General features: G+C 46.0%; 1 protein-coding gene and 1 long non-coding RNA gene across 12 annotated transcripts in view; one reads left to right on the top strand and one right to left on the bottom strand.

The window, feature by feature from the left end:
• FOXN3 (forkhead box N3) overlaps positions 1–20,952 on the top strand; it is a 393,350-nt gene that overhangs the window by 211,385 nt on the left and 161,013 nt on the right. For all 11 annotated transcript variants that reach the window (XM_049113398.1, XM_049113407.1, XM_049113406.1 and 8 more), the window contains one exon: positions 9,893–10,029. In XM_049113398.1, the coding sequence (XP_048969355.1) occupies positions 9,893–10,029 (137 nt within the window). The remainder of the gene's footprint in view (positions 1–9,892; positions 10,030–20,952) is intronic.
• LOC112657008 (uncharacterized) lies at positions 6,304–11,335 on the bottom strand. Its single transcript, XR_003134787.3, has 3 exons — positions 10,222–11,335; positions 7,313–7,467; positions 6,304–7,223 (listed from the first exon to the last, which is right to left on the bottom strand). It is a non-coding gene; the product is annotated as an uncharacterized LOC112657008 (long non-coding RNA).

Raw genomic sequence — 20,952 nt, 5'->3', positions numbered from 1 at the left:
TTAGATAAGATCATATTGGAACATTTAAAAATAGATGAGTAACTACTGACAACCAGCAGATAAAGTGGCACTACGTGGGCCAGATGTAATCCAGCCGAGGGTATCTCTGTTTGTCAGACCCACAGGTGCCTTTATCACCCTCCATAAAACATTGTGTTAATTATCATTTGCAGCACCTGAATCACTTTAAAGAAAGTAGAGGTACTGGAAAGAGTGCAAGTTCAGTCCAGAACTGGAGCTGCCTGGCATCTTTTCCCCTCCTCACTTCAGCTGGGTTTTGAACTTTTTTTTTTTTTAAGATTTTATTTATTTGTTTCAGAGACAGAGAGAGACACAGAGAGAGAGAGGCTCCATCCCACAACCTTGAGATCACACCCTAAGCCAAAATCAAGATTTGGACTCTTGACCGACTGGGCCACCCAGGCGCCTCCTGGGTCTTGAACTTTTAAAATAACCAAGATTTTATTTCTGTCAATGCAACGAATGGTAAATTTACCTCCCTTTGTATCTGTTAGCTTTAGGTGAGTTTGCCTTTTAAACTTACAAAAAAAAAAGCATGAAAAAGCAATCTATGTCTTTTATCCTACCATGTGTCCTCCTGGTAATTTGCTTTTGCAGTTTTTATTTTAAGATTGTGAGTGTGATACAAACCGTTGTTATTAAAAAATTACAAGAAAGAATATATCCACATCTTGGACAACTTTATCACATCACTGTGCATTCCGGTTTCATATCAGATGACGAAACCTCCTACATCTGAATATCTTTGTATCTGCAATAAAGTTGTCAGCAGTTAAATGGTCACGAAGAACTTACTTATCTGTCCGTATATTGTGTGTATGTGGCGGGGCTATGAGGGGGGCCACACAATATCTGGAATTCATTTGAATTCAACTCTCTGAAGTGCTGTAGTCTGGCTATCTTTAGAAGTGGATAAAACAAGCAGCCTCGGACATTTCCTGTGTGTTTTTGCAAGTGCCTGAGAGTTCTTTTTAAACCTGTCTGTGTCCACACCTCCTCCTCCTCAGCCTGCCCAGGTAACACTGTGAGGTTTCAGATCGTTAACCCTTATTTGCTAATGGTCCCCAAAGGACAGATTGGTGAAACTCATTTGGAAGAATCCCAAGATTCAGTTGGATAAAAGCAGTGAATTTACGGATGCCAGTTCTTTGGCCTTCTGATTTTAGAGTATGAAGGGGATGTGTGTGTGTGTGTGTGTGTGTGTGTGCAGGTGCGGGTGTATGTGTGGGTGTTGGTGTTCCCTCCTCTATTAGAAATCACCAGTGTAGAGTTTGACAGTATTTGTCAGTAAATACATATTTTGGATGCTTGGTGATCACTTTATCATTGATTGTTATTATGGATTGTCGTCAGGCCCTTGCCTGGCCTTGGCAGTTGGGAAACAGTCACCTAGAGAGTCCGAGAAATAACTCATTTCAACCCAGACACTCGCTAGCTCTGCCAGCCTTCGTGAGTTGACACGCCTCGGGTCTGCCCCCGGCCCTGCTCCAGGGAAACCGTACTAATGGGCAGTGGAGGACCGAGAAGAAACCCGACTGCCCAGATCGAGAACGAACTGAGGACAGATTCCTGCCAAGCAAAGCCCTGGTAAACTCTGACAAACGGGTCTCCTTTCACACCTCCCAGCCCTTTCAGCCACGCCTGGCTTTTCCTAGAGATCAATACAGTTTTAAGGCATCTCTAGGGTTGATTTTGGTTTTGTTTAGGTGTGGATGCGAGGAAGTGACCGATCATCCTGCAGTGTGACTAGCACGCACAGAGCCCGCCCGGCGTCTCCCCGGCAGGAGAACCATGTCCCGCGTGCCTGCAGCCGGCTCTCGCCTACCTGTCCCCGCTTCGTTCCTTTGCCCCCGTGTCCACGGATGCTCGTGAAGGGAGCGGGGGTTCCGAGGTAGCCCAGGTGTGCACAAGCACCGCCTTGCAGCTCGTGTATCCGAGTATCGTGCCGGTGACGTCTTGATCGTGATTTCCGTCTTTGTAGCTTTGGGAACACGTCTGTAAAAATAACAGCAGGACGGTTGCAGAATTGGGGGTGATTTGTGTATGTGATGTTCAGAGGACACCTTGCTCAGTGGCTGTGGTTATCGGGCTCTGTTTCCAGCTCCCGATGCCAGCGGCCGGGAGGGTCCTGCCTCCCCGGGATGGAGGGAGACTGAGGCACACGGGGCTGGGGCCTTGAGGGAAGCTTCCGTACTTCTGTCTGGGTGTAGTTTCTCTTTTCTCATCCCTCCTCCTCTTGGGGGAAAAAACAATGCGAGAGGAGTGGGGAGAGCACAGTGCGGCATTTCAAACCGGGCCACACTGTAAAGTGTTAGGGAACTCCACGTCAGATCATGGAACTTCTTTGTAAAAAATCTTTCTTCTGGAGTAATTGTCTGTTTTGGGGAAGTGAACGACGATCTATTTAGATAAAGACTCTTTGTGATCACTTTTGTTCTTTCTCCTTCTCTCTGTCTTTCATGGACTTGGCTAGCTCCTCAGATCATTTTCTTAATATTTAAAATTCAGAAATCCCCCTTGATGTCTTTAGATGATAAATGACAGAGTCTAAGAACAAAAAGGGCCTTTAGGAATCCCTCACTTGCCAAGCATTTTGGTGAGGTTTGAGGTCGTGGTCTTCGGTTAGCGTAACTTTTCTCTGTTCTCTGTTTCTCTTTCTCTCTCTCTCTCTTTTTTATTTTTCCTAGCGTCACCCAGCTTCTGTGACTTCTTTTGACAGAAAGGAGAAATCGAATTGATTAAGCGTCTTTTACATGCCGGGTTCAGTGTTAGGGTGCATCCTGTGCATGACCCCGTTTGAGCCTGAGAGCCCGACGTGACTCAGAAAAGATAGTATTACGTCTAATACGGCGCCGGTCTGGGCGGACAAGTGGTTTATTTCCAGTAACACAGCAGGGAAGCAGTGTAGACAAGAACCACGTAGGTCGATCCCTTTGTTGCCTGGGAGCCGTGTGTGGGATGCATTCTGGAATGCTCCCCGGGAAAGCCCTGGCATTGCTTCTGGCCCCTGTCACGGGCACATGGGCGTATTTGCCTTTCACCATCCTGACGGGCCGGGAAGCGCGAACACGAGGGAGCGAGACTATGTGGGGGGCCCGGTGGGAAGGGGAGAGGGGGCGGTGAGAAGTCTGAGACGCTGCGTGTTCCATCCGGGGGGCTGCCCTGCACAGGGGGTGTGGGCATCCCGTGGGTCTGCAGGAGGGGCTGGCCAAGGGCCCTGTGTATGTGTGCGTGTGTGTGTGTGCACGCATGCATGCACGCAGTGTTAACACCTTCCTCCCCCACAGGGTTCGTCTTTGTCCTCCTCTGTTAGGCTGTAGCCCTTTGGTCCCCTTCTGCAGCCCTTCAGAGTTGTTTATTGTTTGCCTTCCTCTGGAGGTCCTGTGCCCTAAACAGTGGACCCTGTCTCTGTGTCATGGTGTGTCCTAGTAACAAGTGTTCAGTGACCTGCTTCAGAACAAGACCCAAGGGGCATTCTTTTGTGAGGCCCAGGGAAGTCAGAATAAGTTTGTGACTTGTTGAAGTCCAGATTCAGCCTTGTCTGGGGGCCAAGGGTGGGTTTTCTGGGGAAGGAGGGAGCCTGCAGCCATTTATGGGAGTATCTGCACCTCCCCCCCCGCCCCCACAGCCCCCCAGCCCTCCCCGCCTCCCTTCCCTCTCTTCTTCCCTTAGGCCAGCTTGACCCCAGGAGCCTGAGCAGGAGCCAGCTCCAGAGTGGAGGAGGAACCTGTGGGGCTGGGGGCCTGGGAAGCATTCTCCCCTCCTGGGACCAGCCTGTGTGTGTGTGTTGGGGCTGGTGGCTGTAGCAGGAGCTCTTTCCAGTGGATTTTCAGCCCACTCTCTAGAGCCCAAGAGAACTTTCTATTTGTTGGATTAGAATGGCAACTTAATGAAAAATGTCATGTCTGGGGGCCCCCATCTATAAATACTACAAGTGTCTTGATGCAGAAGGAGTGGGACACTAGGAAGGAAGGAAGTGGGGAAACGAAAGCCCATGTACATTAATGAATCCCTAGCAACACGTCATCAGAGCAAATGGTTACAAGTTCATGGGATGATGGAGTCTGACCACCTGATTTACAGAGGAGGAAACAGACCCAGAGAGGGAGAGGGACTGGACCTACATAGTCTAGAGGTCCAGAGTCTGTGTTCAGAGTCTGTGTTCTGAATATCGACAGGCTTACTTAGCCCATCTGCCCCCCCCCCCTTCCCCACTCCTCCCTTTTCTGCCTCGAAGCACTCCATTTCGGCCATTATTGGCACACACACCCCAATCCCACAGGACCCAGCCCAACTCTCTTAGCCTTCGAAGACCCTTTACCTGGCTTTAGGTTCCCAGAACTACAGGAGCTTTGAGTCTGAGTATAGGAGCTGGGAGGCAGGGGGCAGCGGACGACGGGCTGTGTTTCTGATCAGTGATTATGGAAGGAACCACAACCTGGCCTGTCCTTCAGGCCTGTGGCTGCTCTGGTTCCTTAGTGGCAGCGTTGAGTAGTCGCCACAGAGACCCGGTGGCCTTTTGACGACTAAAATATCCACTCTGACCCTTTAGACAGAGGTTTCCCAGCCTCGCCTATAGAATCCATTAGTGTTAAACCTCCAAAGCCAGCCCACCTCGGATCCATCTTTGCTCATCCCTGAGCTCCTGTCATGAGGGTTGGGGTCAGCGAGCCTACAGCGGAAGGAAGAGGTGGCCTATGTCCTGTGTCCAGCCAGGTCATTCAAGTACCTTGATCAGCAGTTCTTAATGCATCAGACACCTCAACGGTTCTATGTTCAGATGGGCGCCGGACGTCCCTCCCTCTCAATCTTTGACGCGGTTAGTTGCTCAGACCAGACCATTCTTCATCATTCCCCTTTACCTGCCGCTTCCAGTCTGTTGCCAGGTCCAGTAGTACATCCTGAAGCTGCCCTTCCTCCACCTCCCTGCTGCCACCTGGTCCCCTCAAGCCTGGACTGTGGCATCAGCTCCTAACAGGCCTCCACGGGTTCTCTTGCCCCTTCCAACCCATTTATCCCTACAGTGGCAAGCTCCTGTCTTCTAACTCCTTACTCATTATTTCCTTCATGGCAGGCATTCCAGCTGGTGTGACCTTGCTTATTTATTTCTTTGCTTACTTGCCTGTCTTCTTCCCCCTCCAGAATCTGAGCTTCCAAGAGAGCAGTGCCTTTTTGTATTGTATTCACCCTCATGGCCCCCATGGTGCCTGGATGCGGAGGGGACCATATGGGCGAGGGATTGAACCAGGGTAGATGGTGTTGGAAGCACCCTCAGAAATGGCGCATCGGAAACATCAAGAAGAATCCTTTCAAATGCACTGAGAACACATACCCAGCTCCCCACTCCATTTTGACCTGGGCCCTGTGTCGTCTTCCCTCTTCCCCCAGCGGGGCTCCTCCCCTGTGTTAGGTGTCATGTTGAGATCATCTTCCATTACTACTGGAAGGAGGCTTTCTCCCTGAGAAGTGATGACAAGGTAGGGGCGTGAGGGGGATACCATTGTCCTAGACCAGCATGTCCCCCCGCCGCACTTCTTTGACCCAGAATCTGAGCACGATGTGCCTGTTCCCTCGCCATCCAGGGCGCACCTGTGTACATTTTGCATTTCACAGATTGTCTTACTTACATCCCACACTTAATGCTGTTCTCATCCCTTTGGTTATCTTCTGTTGCATAAAAACCATGCTGGTTGTGACCCGTAATGTGGATTTCATGACCCACTTGTGTGATAGCCCACAGTTTGAAAGTCATGTTTAAAATTTAGTACTTAATCTCAGGAATTGACAGCCTAACTTGGAGCCCCCACATGAAGGCCCGTACGTACTAAGGCAGGCTGATGGAAGATGTGCTGCGTGCGGGTCCGTGGAGCTGTGTGAAGGGATGGGAGAGGTTCACGACTTGCTTAGAGACATCTCAGAAAAAATGTTACCGTTAGAAGTTAGATTTAAGACTTAATTTTGTTGTTTTATCTCCTTTGTTTTTTAACCTTTCTAACTAATCAGTTCTTACTCCAATATAGGCTTCCTCTTGCTTACTCATGTTTTTTATTGCTCACAAGGAGCTGTCTATTATTCCCCAGGTGCTTTTTAATTAAAAAACAAAAGTGGGCCACATCCGTGTCTTCTTACTCGATTTATTTTCCCCCTCTACTTTTCGCATTAGTATTTTTCAACTGTATGGGCGTGTATGAAAGATCTTCACTCAGAGACACATTTTCGTCTTTGTAAACATGTATATAGATAGATGTCATCTGAAAGAATAGGTATACAGAAAAATATCTCTCAGTGAAGATCTTTCCTCTTTATTATTTTGAATTCCGTCATATTTCCTGATGTATGGCCCCCCACAGTTGTCCCGGGTTATATTTTTATTTTTTACTTTTTTAAAGATCTTATTTATTCATGAGACACACACACACACACACACACACACACACACACACACAGAAACACAGGCAGAGGGAGAAGCAGGCTCCATGCTGGGAGCCCGATGTGGGACTTGATCCCCATGTGGGACTTGATCTCTGGACTCTAGGATCACACCCTGGGCTGAAGGCAGATGCTCAACCGCTGAGCCACCCAGGGATCCCCAGTTGTCCCGGTTTAAAAAAATAAAATCCCTGTTCTTCAGATGAGATGCAGAAATTTCTGTAAAAGCCCTGACTCTAAACTTATTACACAACTATAATCAAATTACAGCTGCCTTTCCCCTGTTAGGGGCATTAAATCCAATTTTTCCTGTCCTAAGAAACTTGAATATTCTCTCTGTGCGTATTCCCATTACAAATTTTTTCGAGCTGACCTTTTTATTCCTCGGAGCCGTTACATGAGACCAAGAAGGACACTTGCAGATGAGATGCAGTGCCAGGCTCTTTCTGTCCCTTTCAAGCTCTGTATGGCCATTGGAGGGAGTAGACAGATGATTGTGTCCCCGTGGGTGTGTCCTGAAGATGCTGTTTTTATTCAATTTTCTCTCTTTGGGAATGGCAAGTATGAGATTTTGAAGTTTGTGTCTGGTCTGCGAAAACCTAGCAGCAATTCCAGGGGTCCTGGTGAAATGCAGAACTGATCCAGGTAGGAGTCGCCATGACCTGAATGAAGCTTGGGCAAATGTCTGTGGTGAATGACTGTTGTAGATGGCATGCTGACCAGTTTGAGGTCAGACCTCAGCTTGATGGGCTTGATGACCACCGTGTGAAGACCTGGGTGAAAGAAAACTTTGAGCATTGATTGAGCTTCCAGGCTGCCATGAGTCAGAATTGGTTTTCTGCGTGAGGGACAAGTGACTGACCGTAGCAAGCGCAGGCCCAGCAGTACCTGGGAGTTGCTGGAGGCTCCTCCCACTGCCTCTGTTGGTACTTGGTGCTTCTTTATGATGGACGGCTCTGGGAAAATCAGATCTGACTGAATGAAAGGCATTGGATAGCCAGCTCTGCTCCTGTTTTTCTGCCAGAGAGGAGATGTTCATGACATCACCATCACGGTTACAGGTGTTTGACATCAGGCTATGGCTGGGCCTCACACCCATTCCTAAGGGGTTTTTTATTTGGCCAACGAGGAAGCCAAGACTTTTTGAGGACCCTGATTTGTCCAGGACCACACAGGAACCCTCTCTGTGGCTCCAGAATTCCCGATTGCTACTGTCACTCCCCACCCCCACCCCCCAGCTTCTTGCACCTGGATCATTAATTTGCAACCCATCCCCCCCAAGTGTGGGTTTTTTCCCATTTAGTTCATAAATAGTAATGTAGTATAACAAAAAAGGAGACGTAGGCCAGGATTAGAAGAAACCACATTCTTGTCTTACTGTTATTTGCCTAAGAGGGTCAATTGTCCTTCATTTCTTTGTCATATTTTTATTCCCTGTAAGATTAAACAGCCCCGCCCTGAAAGCCACCTTGACAACAGAGCCCTTAGGTTCCCAGAACTGAAAAAATGTCATTGCAGAAATGCCTGGGTTGCCAGAAATGCCTGGGTTGCCTGTGGACCCTGGCCCTCAAGGTAGCAGAATAGGGGCCCTGTGTTCCAGCAAAGCAGAAAGGTCCCATCCCATGGGGAGCCTTTTGGGTGGAGTCAGGCCAGGACCCACTCCTGCCAAGGAGTTGCTAGCTTTTGTGGTTTGTTCTTTACATTACCCAAATTTGTAGTTGCTGGTCTGGCTGGTCCTCCCCCACCCCTTCTCTGGAAAATGCGCTTTGCATCTCTTTTCCAAAGGAAAGAACAGGTGGGTCCCGGCAGCTCTTTGGTGACCTGCCTGCTTTGCTGGGAGAGCCTCATCCGTGCCCCTGAACTGTTCTGGGCTTGAAAATGCATGCGTGAAAGGAAAGGCTACATAAGGACATTGAATTTCTCCAAGTTGACATTTTTCACGTCTTTAAACATCCAGACGGTTACACTGGGATGTTGGTGTCCAGCTGAGGCCGGTTGGCCTGCCTGAGACGTGTGTTTGGGCTCAGGCCTGTGCCCCCCCACACTGGGGGGGCGGGTAGGCTGGGGTGGATCCGACCGGACGCTGATCTTGGCTTTCTGAGCCATTCTCTGTTCTCACTGCACCAGAAAGAGTTAACTCCAGTTTTTGCTGCTTCCTTGGTGTTGTGATAGTAAAGAATTTTAATGGGTTCCGTGAATAAGTCTGTAAGTAAACTACTTGCTGAACTCCTGACTGAAATACAGAGTTTTAAAAGGCTCTTTAAAGATTTTAGGAATAACTCATTTTTTTTGTTTTCCTTCTAAGGGGTTTTCTTGGAGTCTCTCCCCTCCCTCCCAGAGTTAAACAGTCTCATTGTTTGCTTTCTCAATGTTTCCCTAGTACAATAGTTCTGAAAAGAAGAGAGCCAGTCCCTTGGCTGCAAGCATGGGGTGGGTGGGGGTTTATGTAATTTGACTTCTTTTCTCTCCAAATCAGTAAATATTTACAAACGACCTTTTATCAAACAGCTTGGGTACATTCGGTGACTTGAAAGCGTGCAGCGAGAGTAGCGACTGCCCGGCCTGCTGCCAGTTCCGTGGGCCTCACAGGAAGGATTGACATTATTATTATTATTATTATTATTATTATTATTATTATTATTATAAAAATGCTGTCCACAGACCCAAAGTGGGCCTCCAAGCAAATCTTTCCATGGAACCAGTTTTAGGAAATTTGCATTTTTAAGTTTGACTTCTAAGGACTCCTCTGCCCTTAGGCCCCATGGGGGTGGAGTACTGGGAACCTGGGAGTCCAGAAAATAAATACCGGCCTCTGGCTTAGATTTCTCACTGCTGCCTGAGTTCTTTTGTTTCTCGGGGAAGGTAATTACAGAATTCCATGTGAAGCTTAAATGTGTTCTTTGGTGAATAAGTAGGAAAAAACAAGCGGATTACTTTTCCGTTTTCTTGCGAAGTGGTCCCGAAATGAGCCGGTTTTCCAAACCCAACTCTCAGATTTTTTTTTTTTTTTTTTTTTTTTTTACAGTGGAGATGGGAGTTTGGAGACAGCCCACCCTCTTTTTCTTTCAACATGTGAAATCTGACCAAGTTAGGACTCACTTTTTTAGAAAGGGGATCCTTTCAGAGTTGACACTGAAAAATAATAAAGGAATCTGGGTTTGGGGGCCATCAGGATATGAACATCACAATATTACTGTCCCAGCATCACCTGGTAATAGCGCGCTCATTTCGTCTGCCAGCCCTAATCCAGGTAAGACTGCCCCACATTTTACGGTGCCGTACCATCAGTGTCCAGTATTACATATTTCTGGCTGGCGAACAATGACAAATAAGTGAGAGGCTTTTAAAAATAAGTAACTGTGGTAATTGCTCTTTGTCTACTTACTGCAGAATATTGAATGTTTCTTTATTAATCATTTTTATGTTTTAATTCTCTTTGCAGAGCATCGGGAAAGGGTCATTGTGGTGCATAGACCCAGAGTATAGACAAAATCTAATTCAGGCTTTGAAAAAGACACCTTACCACCCATACTCACACGTGTTCAATACACCTCCTGCCTCTCCTCAGGCATATCAAAGGTAAGCAATTCAGAAGTCGTCTTCTTCTTCTTTTTTTTTTTTTGGGCTACTGAAGTTGCATTATTTTGGCAGAGACAGGCACTGAAACTAATTTAATAGGCTGTATGATATTAAAAATAACTGTAGATAAATGAGAAAGAAATGCAGTATTATTGGAGGCATACCCACTGTTGTGTTTCCTGCCAACCTTACCGCTTCTGCTGCTTCGGAGGAACGTGCTCAGAAGGCTTCACAGTGGGCGAAATACTGTCTTCCTGGGTAGAAACATTTACAAAGAAAAGTTGACAGCTTTAACATCTCCATGTGTCACGGTTTGTTGGGATAGAAGTACAGGCATGAGTCAGGTAAGCGCTTCCATCTTCCCAGCATCTGACTCAGAATGTCTACAGGTGTTCGCTGAAGGACTCACTTGATTGTTGTCATTCCTGGTCTCCATGTAGATGGTGCTCCAGAGCGATCATTTTGTTGTGGTTACTTGGTGTTTGGCTCTTCAAGGAGAACAGCAGAGAACAATGGAGACTTTTATTCCTCCTCACATGCCCATTTGTTTTGAGACAGTGAGGTCATGGGTGCCATTTTTACAAAGATGTAATTGGAGGGGAGAGTAGGAAGCCTGTCACTTAAAAAAAAAAAAAAGATAAAAGAAGGTGTTATTGTTAGATTCCAAAAAAATAGCCCCATAACACAGATACGAATTTTAAAATTGATTTTATCTCACATAGCGCTAGAGTTGGAAATGGATCCTTTTACTCCTGAAGGGGTAAAAAAAAAAATTTTTTTTTTTAATATAAAGAAGTGTTTCGATTGTAACCACCCAGTTGAGAGAAATCATCCTTGGGCTACAAGTTTATGTCAGTGAGGGATGGCATGGATTCGTAGATTTCCGTGGTTTTATGGTCCACTTCTTTGCATTCTTTCCCTTGTCTGGTGTTTGCTCTGCAGAGGGGAGTACGGAGTGAGATCCTCTGAAACCGCATTAATGAAGTTCTTGTGTATCTTAGTTGAGAAGCATTCCATCACAGGCCCTAGACAATCAGTCTTCAGCAAGAGACGCGGAGGAACAGCTGGGCTCTCCGAGAAGACTGCTGTATGTCTGCCTTTGCTAGGCGATTAGCGTGATGGTAGCCATAGCAACTGGAGCATCTCCATAGTAACGCGTAGCCGAGACAGGTGCAGTTGCATCACAAGGCTGTTTGTTGCCTGGCAAAAGGACAGGCCATTAGTACTTAGATATACGCTGTTGCCTTAGAAACAAATAACCCTACATAGCAACTACAGTTGGTTTGAAAGATTTGGGGGAGGAAAAAAAAAAGGTTGTAGTGGCTTTTGTCTATGTTCATAAAAATCAGCGCAGGCATACTTTATTGGAAATGACAACTTGAGGTCATATAGCTGTAGGAGATAAAATGGGATTTTCCAAAGCAACCCAACCTACATTGTAGAAATGTCCAGAAGGACAGAGCCATATGCTTGGTTTTCTCCTTGTGGCTGTAGCTACTCCTGAGATGGAAGGGAACTGGGATGCGAGATTCACTGATAGCTGAGGTTGGTGGGGGAGGCAGTGACACTTACTGGAAGTCTCCCCCCGATTCTCCAGGTCCTTTGTCATTCTACTCTCTACCCATCCCTCCAGACCCCACAGAAAACCCTCACTCTCCTCCCCAGTTTGTGTCTTGGAAGTATTTCATATCCTTTTGTTCCTAGGAAGTTAAGAACATAAGTGTTACTCACTGGGTCATATCATTGGTTCATTTAGATGGTATTTTGTTGCCAAATGCGACCCCAAGGGAGACACAGTAATTATTTAATAATTTGAAGGATTATGGCAGAGCTCTGGGGGTTGCAGACGCAGGCAGAGGCTTACTGAGCTGGCCTAAGCTTAATGACTTCATTTGATTTTTTTTTAATATAGGCATAAAAATGCAGACAAACCAGAGCTTTTGTAATGAGAATAATTTCTGATCGAATACTTCAGATCCCGCTCTGTCACCTCCAGTTCCTCTTCTCCCAGGTGACTGAAGAAAAAAAAGTTTCTGTATCTACCCACGCAGGCACTCAGATTTCACCTCCGTAAAGGTCACTGGATGTGTGGAGTGAGATGGCATATCAGATTCTCTCTAGCTGGCCTCTTCCGTGTCTTCAGTCTGAGGGCAAGTCACTTTTCTCTCTCCTGGAGACGACAGTCCCTTCGTCTCATGCCTAGATTTTGTTCCAGGATCCTCTGGTGTGTGTCTTTGTACTACAGATCCTAAATACCGGATGACTATGGTATTTGTGTAGCTTACAGTGAAGTGACATCCCGGTCAATGCTAAGCCATCGGGCCACTTGTTGGTGTGACTGAGGGAAGATGGACATGGAACAAAACAAGTCATTGAACAGGGACCCAAAAATGCCAGCTTGACCTGGTGTGGCAGGTCTGCTGGGCTGCAGGGAATCACTTGTCAGCCCCTTGCAGCATTGGCATGCGGGGCACCTGGGAAGTGCTCAGCAATCAGGAGCTGGTGCTTAGCCTGCTGAAGACGGTGATTAGACTCGATGGCTGGTTTCACTAGGACTTGCAGGTGTGCTTGGCAAGTAGCGCTCTGCACCGGGCTGCAGGTGGCTGAAAACTGCAGGGAAAACGAGGCCTCTGAAAACATGGCCAGTTATGATGCTAACTGTGGCAGCCCGTAGATCAGGCCCCTGGGTTCCAGCACGCCCTTTGGGAGGCTTGTTAGGCCCTGTACCTGCTTCATTTGATGCCACAACCATGAATGGTTTTCGATGGAAATGCAGAGCTCAGCGACCTCAGCCCTTGGCTTCGTGGAGCTGCGGTAACAGGGCAGGAACCAAGTGAAATAACAGAAATTTACTTTCTCACTGTTGGGAGGCTGGAAGTCAGAGATCAAGTTGTCAGCAGGGTTGATTCCTTCTGAGGCTGTGAGAGAGTATCCTTCCCAGGCCCCTGTCCTGGTGTGTCTGGTGGCTGCTGGCGTTCTGTGGCGTTCCTTGAGTTGGAGAGGCATCACCTCGGCTCTGCTTTCATCTCCACGTGGTGCTCTCCTGGTGTGCTGTCCATATCCCAATCCCCCCTTTGTATAAGGACGGGAGTCATATTGGTGGAAGGGCCTACTCTCCTTTGGTATGATCTCATTTTCACTAAGTAGACCTCCAATTACTGTTCACATCCGAGGTACTGGTGGCCAGGACTTTCCCATGAATTTTGGTGGGAGGGGACACAAGCAATTTCACTCATAACAGCCCTTTCCTTAGCAAGGCGCTTTTTTTTTTAAGATTTTATTTATTTATTCATGAGAGACAGAAAGGGAGGCAGAGACACAGGCAGAGGGAGAAGCAGGCTCCCCATGGGGAGCTTGATGTGGGACTTGATCCCATGACCCCTGATGTGGGATTCGATCCCAGGATCACGGCCTGAGCCGAAGGCAGATGCTCAACCACTGAGCCACCCAGGCGCCCTATTACTAAGGCATTTTTGATGGTAAAGATACAGAGAACCAGAAAATAAGGAGTGATTCAAAACACAGAACAATGGGGCACCTCAGAGGGATACTGGAGCCAACCGGAAATTGTTCCCCGTGGCCAAAACTGGGACAATTTGAGGAGCAAAATAAATAACAGTGTTGGGTTATGACCCCGAATGTGAAGTAAATACCTGGGAGTCCACACTGAGGTAAATAAATGATGGAGTAAGTAAATGGGTAGGGAGACAAATCTCCCATACAGAAGACTTCCAGACGATTTAGGGAGATCCTCCTCCACTCCACGAGTTGGAGCTTAATTCCCCATCCTGGGTGACCACACTTTTAATGACTTACTTGCACAAAGTGAGTATGGACGGAGCAGAAGAGGAAGTTTATAGCGGGAAAACCTGGTACACACCACCTTGGCCAGGTGATCAGAGCTAACGCCCATGGTGAGATTGGGACAGTAGGCACCTTTGAGATGATGTCATGGAACTGACAGTTCACTTCTGCAGTCTCCGCCGGGCCCCCAAATCCATAACCCTGCCTAATTACAGGAAAAACACCAGACAGGAGTTTTGTCCCCAAGGCAGGGGTGGGGTGGGCCTTCTACAAGATACCTGACCAGCGCTCTTCAAAGCTATCAAGGTCATCAAGAGCAAGGAAAGTCTGGAAAACTGTTACAGACCCGAGAAGGCTAGGGGCACACAAGGGACTGAATGGAAACGTGATATCCTGGATGAGTTCCTGGAACCCAAAAGACATTAGGGAAGAGCTAGTGAAATGTGAATAAGCGGTATAGTTTAGTTGATGGTCATGTACCAGCATTGGTTCCTTGGTTGTGACAAATGTCCCTCATAATGTAAGCTTTTAACATTGGGGAAACTGAGTGAAGGGTATAAGGGAACCTTGTGCTGTCTTTGTAACTTTACAAAGCAGAAAAAGAAGATTTCGACACACAGACCAGTTGAGTTTATCGATTTTAAATATCCACATCATTTTTGGTGCAATGAAAAGTCAGATCGTCACAGCAGTGAGCCTTTTTGCCTGATGTCCTTTAGGCCTCTTTTGTCATTGAAATACATTTGAAGGGTTGATTATTGGGAGCTCTTGCTTTTGCCTTGTTCTCTAGGTCTCTAGGTTCTCTAGATCTAGTAGATCTCATAGGATCTACTGAGCCGTATGAGGGGATATGCCTGTTATTTGACTGTTAAAGTTCATGGAGCTTTATTTTTATGAAACGGCACCCAACTTTGCTTTGTAAGGTCCTCAAGGCCAGGCTCGGGGAACTCCAACTGAGCATGCTAAACTGGCTTCCTATAGGACTCTGAACCATTGCCACTGTGGCTTTCAGATTCTCAGCCTGGGAAGAGGTGGGAGGGATGGTATATTTGGGTTTCTTGCCCACAGTCTTTCAGAAAAATTCTGTTGTCTGTTTTAATGGTTATGTTGCATATGCCCCCTCCATCCTACACATGGGGTTTCTTGTTGAAGGATATGCATATTTTATTGTTTTTTCATATAGATATTGCCAGATTGCCTTCCAATTTTATACTGTGTTCCCATCTACACTCCCACCAGCTCTTTAGGAATTTCCCATTTTCTAACCTTTCTCCATGTCTGATGGTTAAATAAACAGCTCCCCAGTGGGGAGCTGTTCCTCCACTTTTGCGATTTTGATACTTTATAGCTGGAACATTTAAAGTTTACAATATAGATTAGTGCCCTGTAAATAGTGGATGTCCCAGTACAGTGTTTATGACAACAGACCGTTTTTAAAAAGTGTGTATGTGGGTGGAACTTACATAACATCTTCTCTGGTATAGCAGCCAATCCAAAACTGGTTTATAGAAGAAGCATTTTAGTCATCTCTTACCATAGGTGGGAACAAGTTTTAGAATCAGTCAAAAAGTATGGTTTGTAGAGCTTTTCCTGGCTGATCCATTCTCAGAGAAGGGAATTTGTTTTTGAGATCTATTTATTTATTTTAGAGAGAGTGCACATGATGAGTTAGGGGCAGAGGCAGAGGGAGAGAGTGTCTCCACACTGAACGTGGAGCATGATGCCGGTTCAGTCCCATGACCCTGAGATGAAACCAAGAGTCAGATGCTTAACCGACTGTGGCACCCAGACATCCTGAGAAGGGAAATTTAATGAAGTGAAATGAATTTAGGAGCTAGACCCAGCATGGTTTCATGCTTCCTTGATATGGGCAAGGCCATCTCAGCATCTTGTATGCCTCTGGTGTATGTGATAGGTTGGCCACAGTGGGGCTCTAGCTGAACATGGCCCCGAGTGAGGGGACTTCTGTTTCACAACCCCTCTTCTATTTGTCATGTAAATATCTTCACTCTAAAAATGATGATAGCCTATTTTATATTTTGTATATTGAGTCCTACTATGTGTGAAGTTAGAAAAATCCATAAGACTTTGATGATCTAAGCCTAGAGAATTATTATTTGGATGATTTTATCTAAAGTTTCCAGGGTCAAGACATTAAAGTGTCTGTTATTCTCACTTTTTTTTTTTTTTTTTTTTTAAATAAAGGAAATCCTGGGGGCACCTGCGTGGCTTGGTTCGTTTAAGCATCAGACTCTTGATTTCAGCTCAAGTCTTGATCTCAGGGTTTGTTGAGTTCAAGCCCTCACGTTAGGCTCCACACTGGGCCTGGAGCCTACTTAAAAAATAAATAAGTTAAGCAAATAATAAGTAAATAAAAAATGAAGAAAACCCTGGACATTCACACTTGTCATTTAGCTCTTTATGTTTCTTGTTGCCTCTTCAGAACCATTTAATGAGCCACGAAAAATACATTAATGGCCTTTCCAAAGATTTTGGCCTTTTGATATTGAGGGTCTTAATTGCACTAAAATGGCTGGTTTTAGTGCTGACTCAGAGTGCTGCCTGCTACCCTATTCATGTGCTTTGAGCTTGTTCTTTGTAATTTTTTTAAAAGTGCCTATTTGGCAGAGTAATGCCACTAAGAATATAGAACTTGTAGAGAGTGGTCAGTATTTATTCAAATTAATGAAATTATCAGTGAGTCCTTACCAGGTTAAGTGAGCTTTGGCTGAAGGAGTGAGTTAGTAATGGCCAATGGGGGATTGCATTGGGAGGAGGTGAGAAGGAGGAAGGTGTTTGGGGAGCTCATCCTTTTAGACAATTAGAAGATTAGAAAATCCTTAGAATCTTAAGCTTGTTAACATAACTGTGTTAATTCCCCCACTAAAATGCTGAATTTGCACACAGCGAGGAAGAGCTTATTCATTGCTTGGATAGCATCCAGTAATTTTTTAACTTATAAGACATCTTTCTTTCCAGTTATTCAGAGTGGTGTGCATTTAATCGTTGGCAGAAGAACTGTAAAACCGCAATAAGATTGGTTTTAACTTGCACTGAAGGAGTTCTGTTGTTGGACTGTCGTGTCATTGCAAGTTTTAATTCGGCAAAGCATGAAAAAAGAATGTGAGGATTTAGATTAGTTGCATCATAATTACATTTCTAATATTTACTTGTAAACAATCTATTTGTTGGAAACTGAATAGTTTTTTTAAATTCTCATATTCAGTACACTTATCTGTGTACATTCAATTTAAAAGGGTGAGCGAGGTATGATGTATTTTGAAAGAGTATGCTAAAACCACAACTTTTTGCTTATAGTAATTTTTAAAAAAAATACTGAATTACAAAAAATCAAGATGAAGCCTCGCTGTGCTTAATATGTAGAAGGATATGCTAAATTCATGTGGTGAAACAGCTCTGGGAGTGAATGACAAGGTTTTCTAATGGTAGTACTTCCAAATGTAAAGTTTATTTTGTTAAAAAAATTGGCAAGACAGTACAAAAGGCTGAAGATTGTAGGGTTTCACTCTTGCATACTAAAAAATAAAACAGTGCTCATTTACAGCGTGAGCTTTAAAAATCCACTGGTTGGCTATAATTTTATTTGCATCTCAAATCATACTATCTGTTGGCTTCCATTATATTTTCTGAGTTAGTCACAGAGTATTTTTAATCTCGTCTTTTGCCTTCATTACGCTGTTCATTGTACATTTCCTTCTCCTTCAGTCCTACATTATCTTATTTAAATGGCAAACAGCCCGTTATCTTTGAGCACTTAGGTACGAGGCGTAGCATGTGAATATTGTACCCACTTGTCCAATTTCACTCTCTTTTCACACGCACTTTGAAAGTTGAATGTTCAAGCAGCAGGGCTGATCACATCCATTTTACTCAGATGCCAGGAGAGCCACACAGACTTACCATTTGGTCCCCGATCTCTTTGGGTGCCCTCAGTCCCTGGTTTGTAGTCTAACAGCAAACGTGTTAGGAGCTCTTAAAATCCACCGATAAATATCCCGAGATGACAGGTAATGAGGAAGTTCTGTATCCCTAATCCCTCTGGTTAGAAGGTAACGGTGTCGGCGGACCCACCAGGAGTTGGGGTCTGTATTCTCTTCCTGTTATTTGCTCTTCCATGAGCAGCAGAGGACCAGGACTGGGGAACCCAGTGGATTCCTGATCAGAGCACCTTAGGCATCATTAGGCAGTGTCCGCAAAGCGGGGGATGACCTGCGTTCTGCATATTTGTCAAACTCCTCATCTTCCCAGAGGGGGAGAAATTGAGCTCTGTGTTCGAAATATGAAAGAACTGTCAAAAATGTCTACAATCAATGCTGTACCATGCAAAGCAACATGTGCTTTTTGTCTTGCAGCAGTGTAAAATTGGCAAATTTTTCATCACAATAGAAACTAAAAACCCACCAGTGCCATGTGTAAGCCTGCTCTTTCCTCATCTTCCCAATCAGAGCTAAAAACTTATAGATTTTACAGATTAGAAAGGGAGGGGGATTAAACAGAGAGGTGTAATATAATTAGATTTAGCAATAGTGGGACCCATCATTCATAAAAGATGTGAGGGAGATAGAATGGGGCAAGGATTCGTTCACTCTAAGTGTGTCAACAGTGAATGTTGGTCAGAAGGGCGCCGTAAGTAGTCTTCAATAATATTAATAAATGATGAGTGTTTGAACAACTGATGGGATGGCCAGTAATTCCCGCTTTCAGTGTGGATCAGACCTCACTGGGAAGTTTCTGTCCAGCTGGGAGGGCGCTTGGAGATGATGCGGAAAGCAGCCAGCCTGGCTCTGCAGGTCCAGAAAGAGTTGGGAATGTGTCACCTGGAGGAGAACACCTTCAGGAGGTCATCGCGCCTGCCATCTTGAGCTTCCCCCAGGAGGAACTGGAGCCACTGGGTCAAAGTTACAGGGAGAAAGGTTGGGGCTCAATTAAAGAAGGTATCTCCCCTGGAATAGCATCTAACCCTCTGCCAGACACAGAACAGGAGCTGGACCAGTGTTGGGGTTGATGGGTAAATGTTTGGGTTGATTGGTGAACGAGCTACCCCTGGGGATCCTTGTCAAGACTAGACAACCAGTTAGTTGCCAGGGAGGGTCCTTTGGAAAGATTTAATTACCACTGGGAGAATTGCAGGGTTCTCCCTTCCAACTCTTGAGATGTTGTGTCTCTGAGTCTGTTGAGCTGCTCTGGCAGGTACCGAGAGGGCACCCCCTCTACGGCAGAGTGTCTGCAGTTCTCCAAGCCTACAGGGCTATGCTGGAAACAAACCATGAGGAAAAACGTGCCTGGCTTTCTTACTCAGAAATGAGAGGTCAGATTCTTCTCATGAAATTGTTAAGTCCAGATTTCAAGACCATGATGGGACTAATTTAGTTACTCTTTATTCTGTGTCACCCAGCCTTTGGATTCATGCCCTATAATTACCTCCCTTGTTTTAGTGACACTTCCTTGCATTTCCTTCCGTGTGAATAAAATTATCACTGCAGTGTTTTGCCAAGCAGAAGATCATTTCCAAAAGCTGTCCATCAAATCATCCGGACCTTCCCCCTATTGTTTACCCACTGAATTAATGAGAGCGACACCCACTCTTTGTGTGAATCTCCACGCAAGAGCCAAACCGCTGTCCTTGTTCTGTAGAACCACATGTTTTTGGCCAGAGCCTCTGATCACATTCTGAACCTTTTGTTTTTCTTATGTAAGGTCCACGTCATATTATTTGTCAAACCATCTTTGAGACCATGCCTACATGCGAAAGGTGCAGAAAGAGGGTGCGAAGTGTCAGAAATTTAGTTAATTGCTAACTCTGGCTGCTTTTTTAAGCCACGTAGAAAAAAAAACATCCATAAACCATTTAGACACATTTCTTAATCCTTATCTTTCTCGATGGACTTGCTTAATCACAAGAGTCCAAGTTGAGACATGTTCCCTGTGTATTTATCTACTTTTGAATGGAAAGTTTTGGTCAAAGTCTGCTAACCAGCTGCTTATTCCGCCTGTATCCCTGTGACAAACTGAGTACTCCTCACCCCCTGGCACACATTCCCCCCTCGAGTTTGGCAGGAGTCAAAGTGGGGGGTGGGGGACCCATTCAGAAGCAAACAACGAGAAGATTTTTACCAGTTTTCTCTATCTCCTTCCCTCTCCTTCTCTCCCTGACTCCCTTCCTTCTGTCATTGGTGGAGCTCGGGAGTGCTGGGCTTTTTTTTTTAACTATAAGGAGAGCAGAGTTTCCTATATTAGGATTCTTTGGGGCTAGAAATTGACACACACACCCCTTTTTCAGCTTCTAGGGAAACCGAGGCACATAGAGAGACTTTCCCCCTTCTAAACTTTCCAGCAAAGTCACCCACTGGAGGTGGGTATTCCGGCCAGTTTGGAGAGTTCCTCAGGCCCCCAGCCCCCTGCCCAGCCTTGTGCCTTCCTGCACCTGCTGTGGGGTGCCCCCCCCTGCCCTCCGCTGGTCCCACAGGCAGACTATTGGGTGCAGCCGCTATGACTGCAGGAGGAAGAGAGAAGTCTGGGAAGCAGTGGAGCTGCAGAAAAGTGACAAAGATCTAGAGATCCCAAACTCTTAAGAGTAGTGCTGGCTCCCCAGCTCTCCCCCACCTCCCCATCTGTCCGAGTTGTGCCCCTTTGGTAGACTAGAGGTCAGACAATGGGCTCTGCTCGGGGCCTGTGCCTGATGAGCTTGGTGCCTGGGGCAGGGCCTTCTACCACGTGCAAGAGGACACTGACGAAGCCAGACTTGAGAGCCCCACACATTTGGCACAGACCAGGACTGGAGCCCCCCTGCTGCCCCCCGGCTCCTGCAGACCATACACTGTGGAACCAGGCTCCGAGCAAATCCCACCAAGTCTCAGGAAGCCTTGCACGTTTGAACCTTGCCTGGGCGATCCACTGGCTGTGCCACCTTGGACAAGTTACCCAGCTTCCCTGAGGATCTGGGCCATGATTCTGACCTCAAAGGAGTGCCGGAAGCATTAAATGAAGTAAAAGGACATGTCAGATGCTTAGCACTTGAGCCTGGCCCACAGAAAATCCATGTGTTTTAACTTCTCCTTCCTCACCATTGCCAGACTTTTCCTTTTGATGATTGTGTCG

Source organism: Canis lupus, chromosome 8 (assembly GCF_003254725.2).
Source record: "Canis lupus dingo isolate Sandy chromosome 8, ASM325472v2, whole genome shotgun sequence".
Classification (NCBI taxonomy): domain Eukaryota; kingdom Metazoa; phylum Chordata; class Mammalia; order Carnivora; family Canidae; genus Canis; species Canis lupus.
This window is presented reverse-complemented; position numbering and strand designations above follow the sequence as displayed.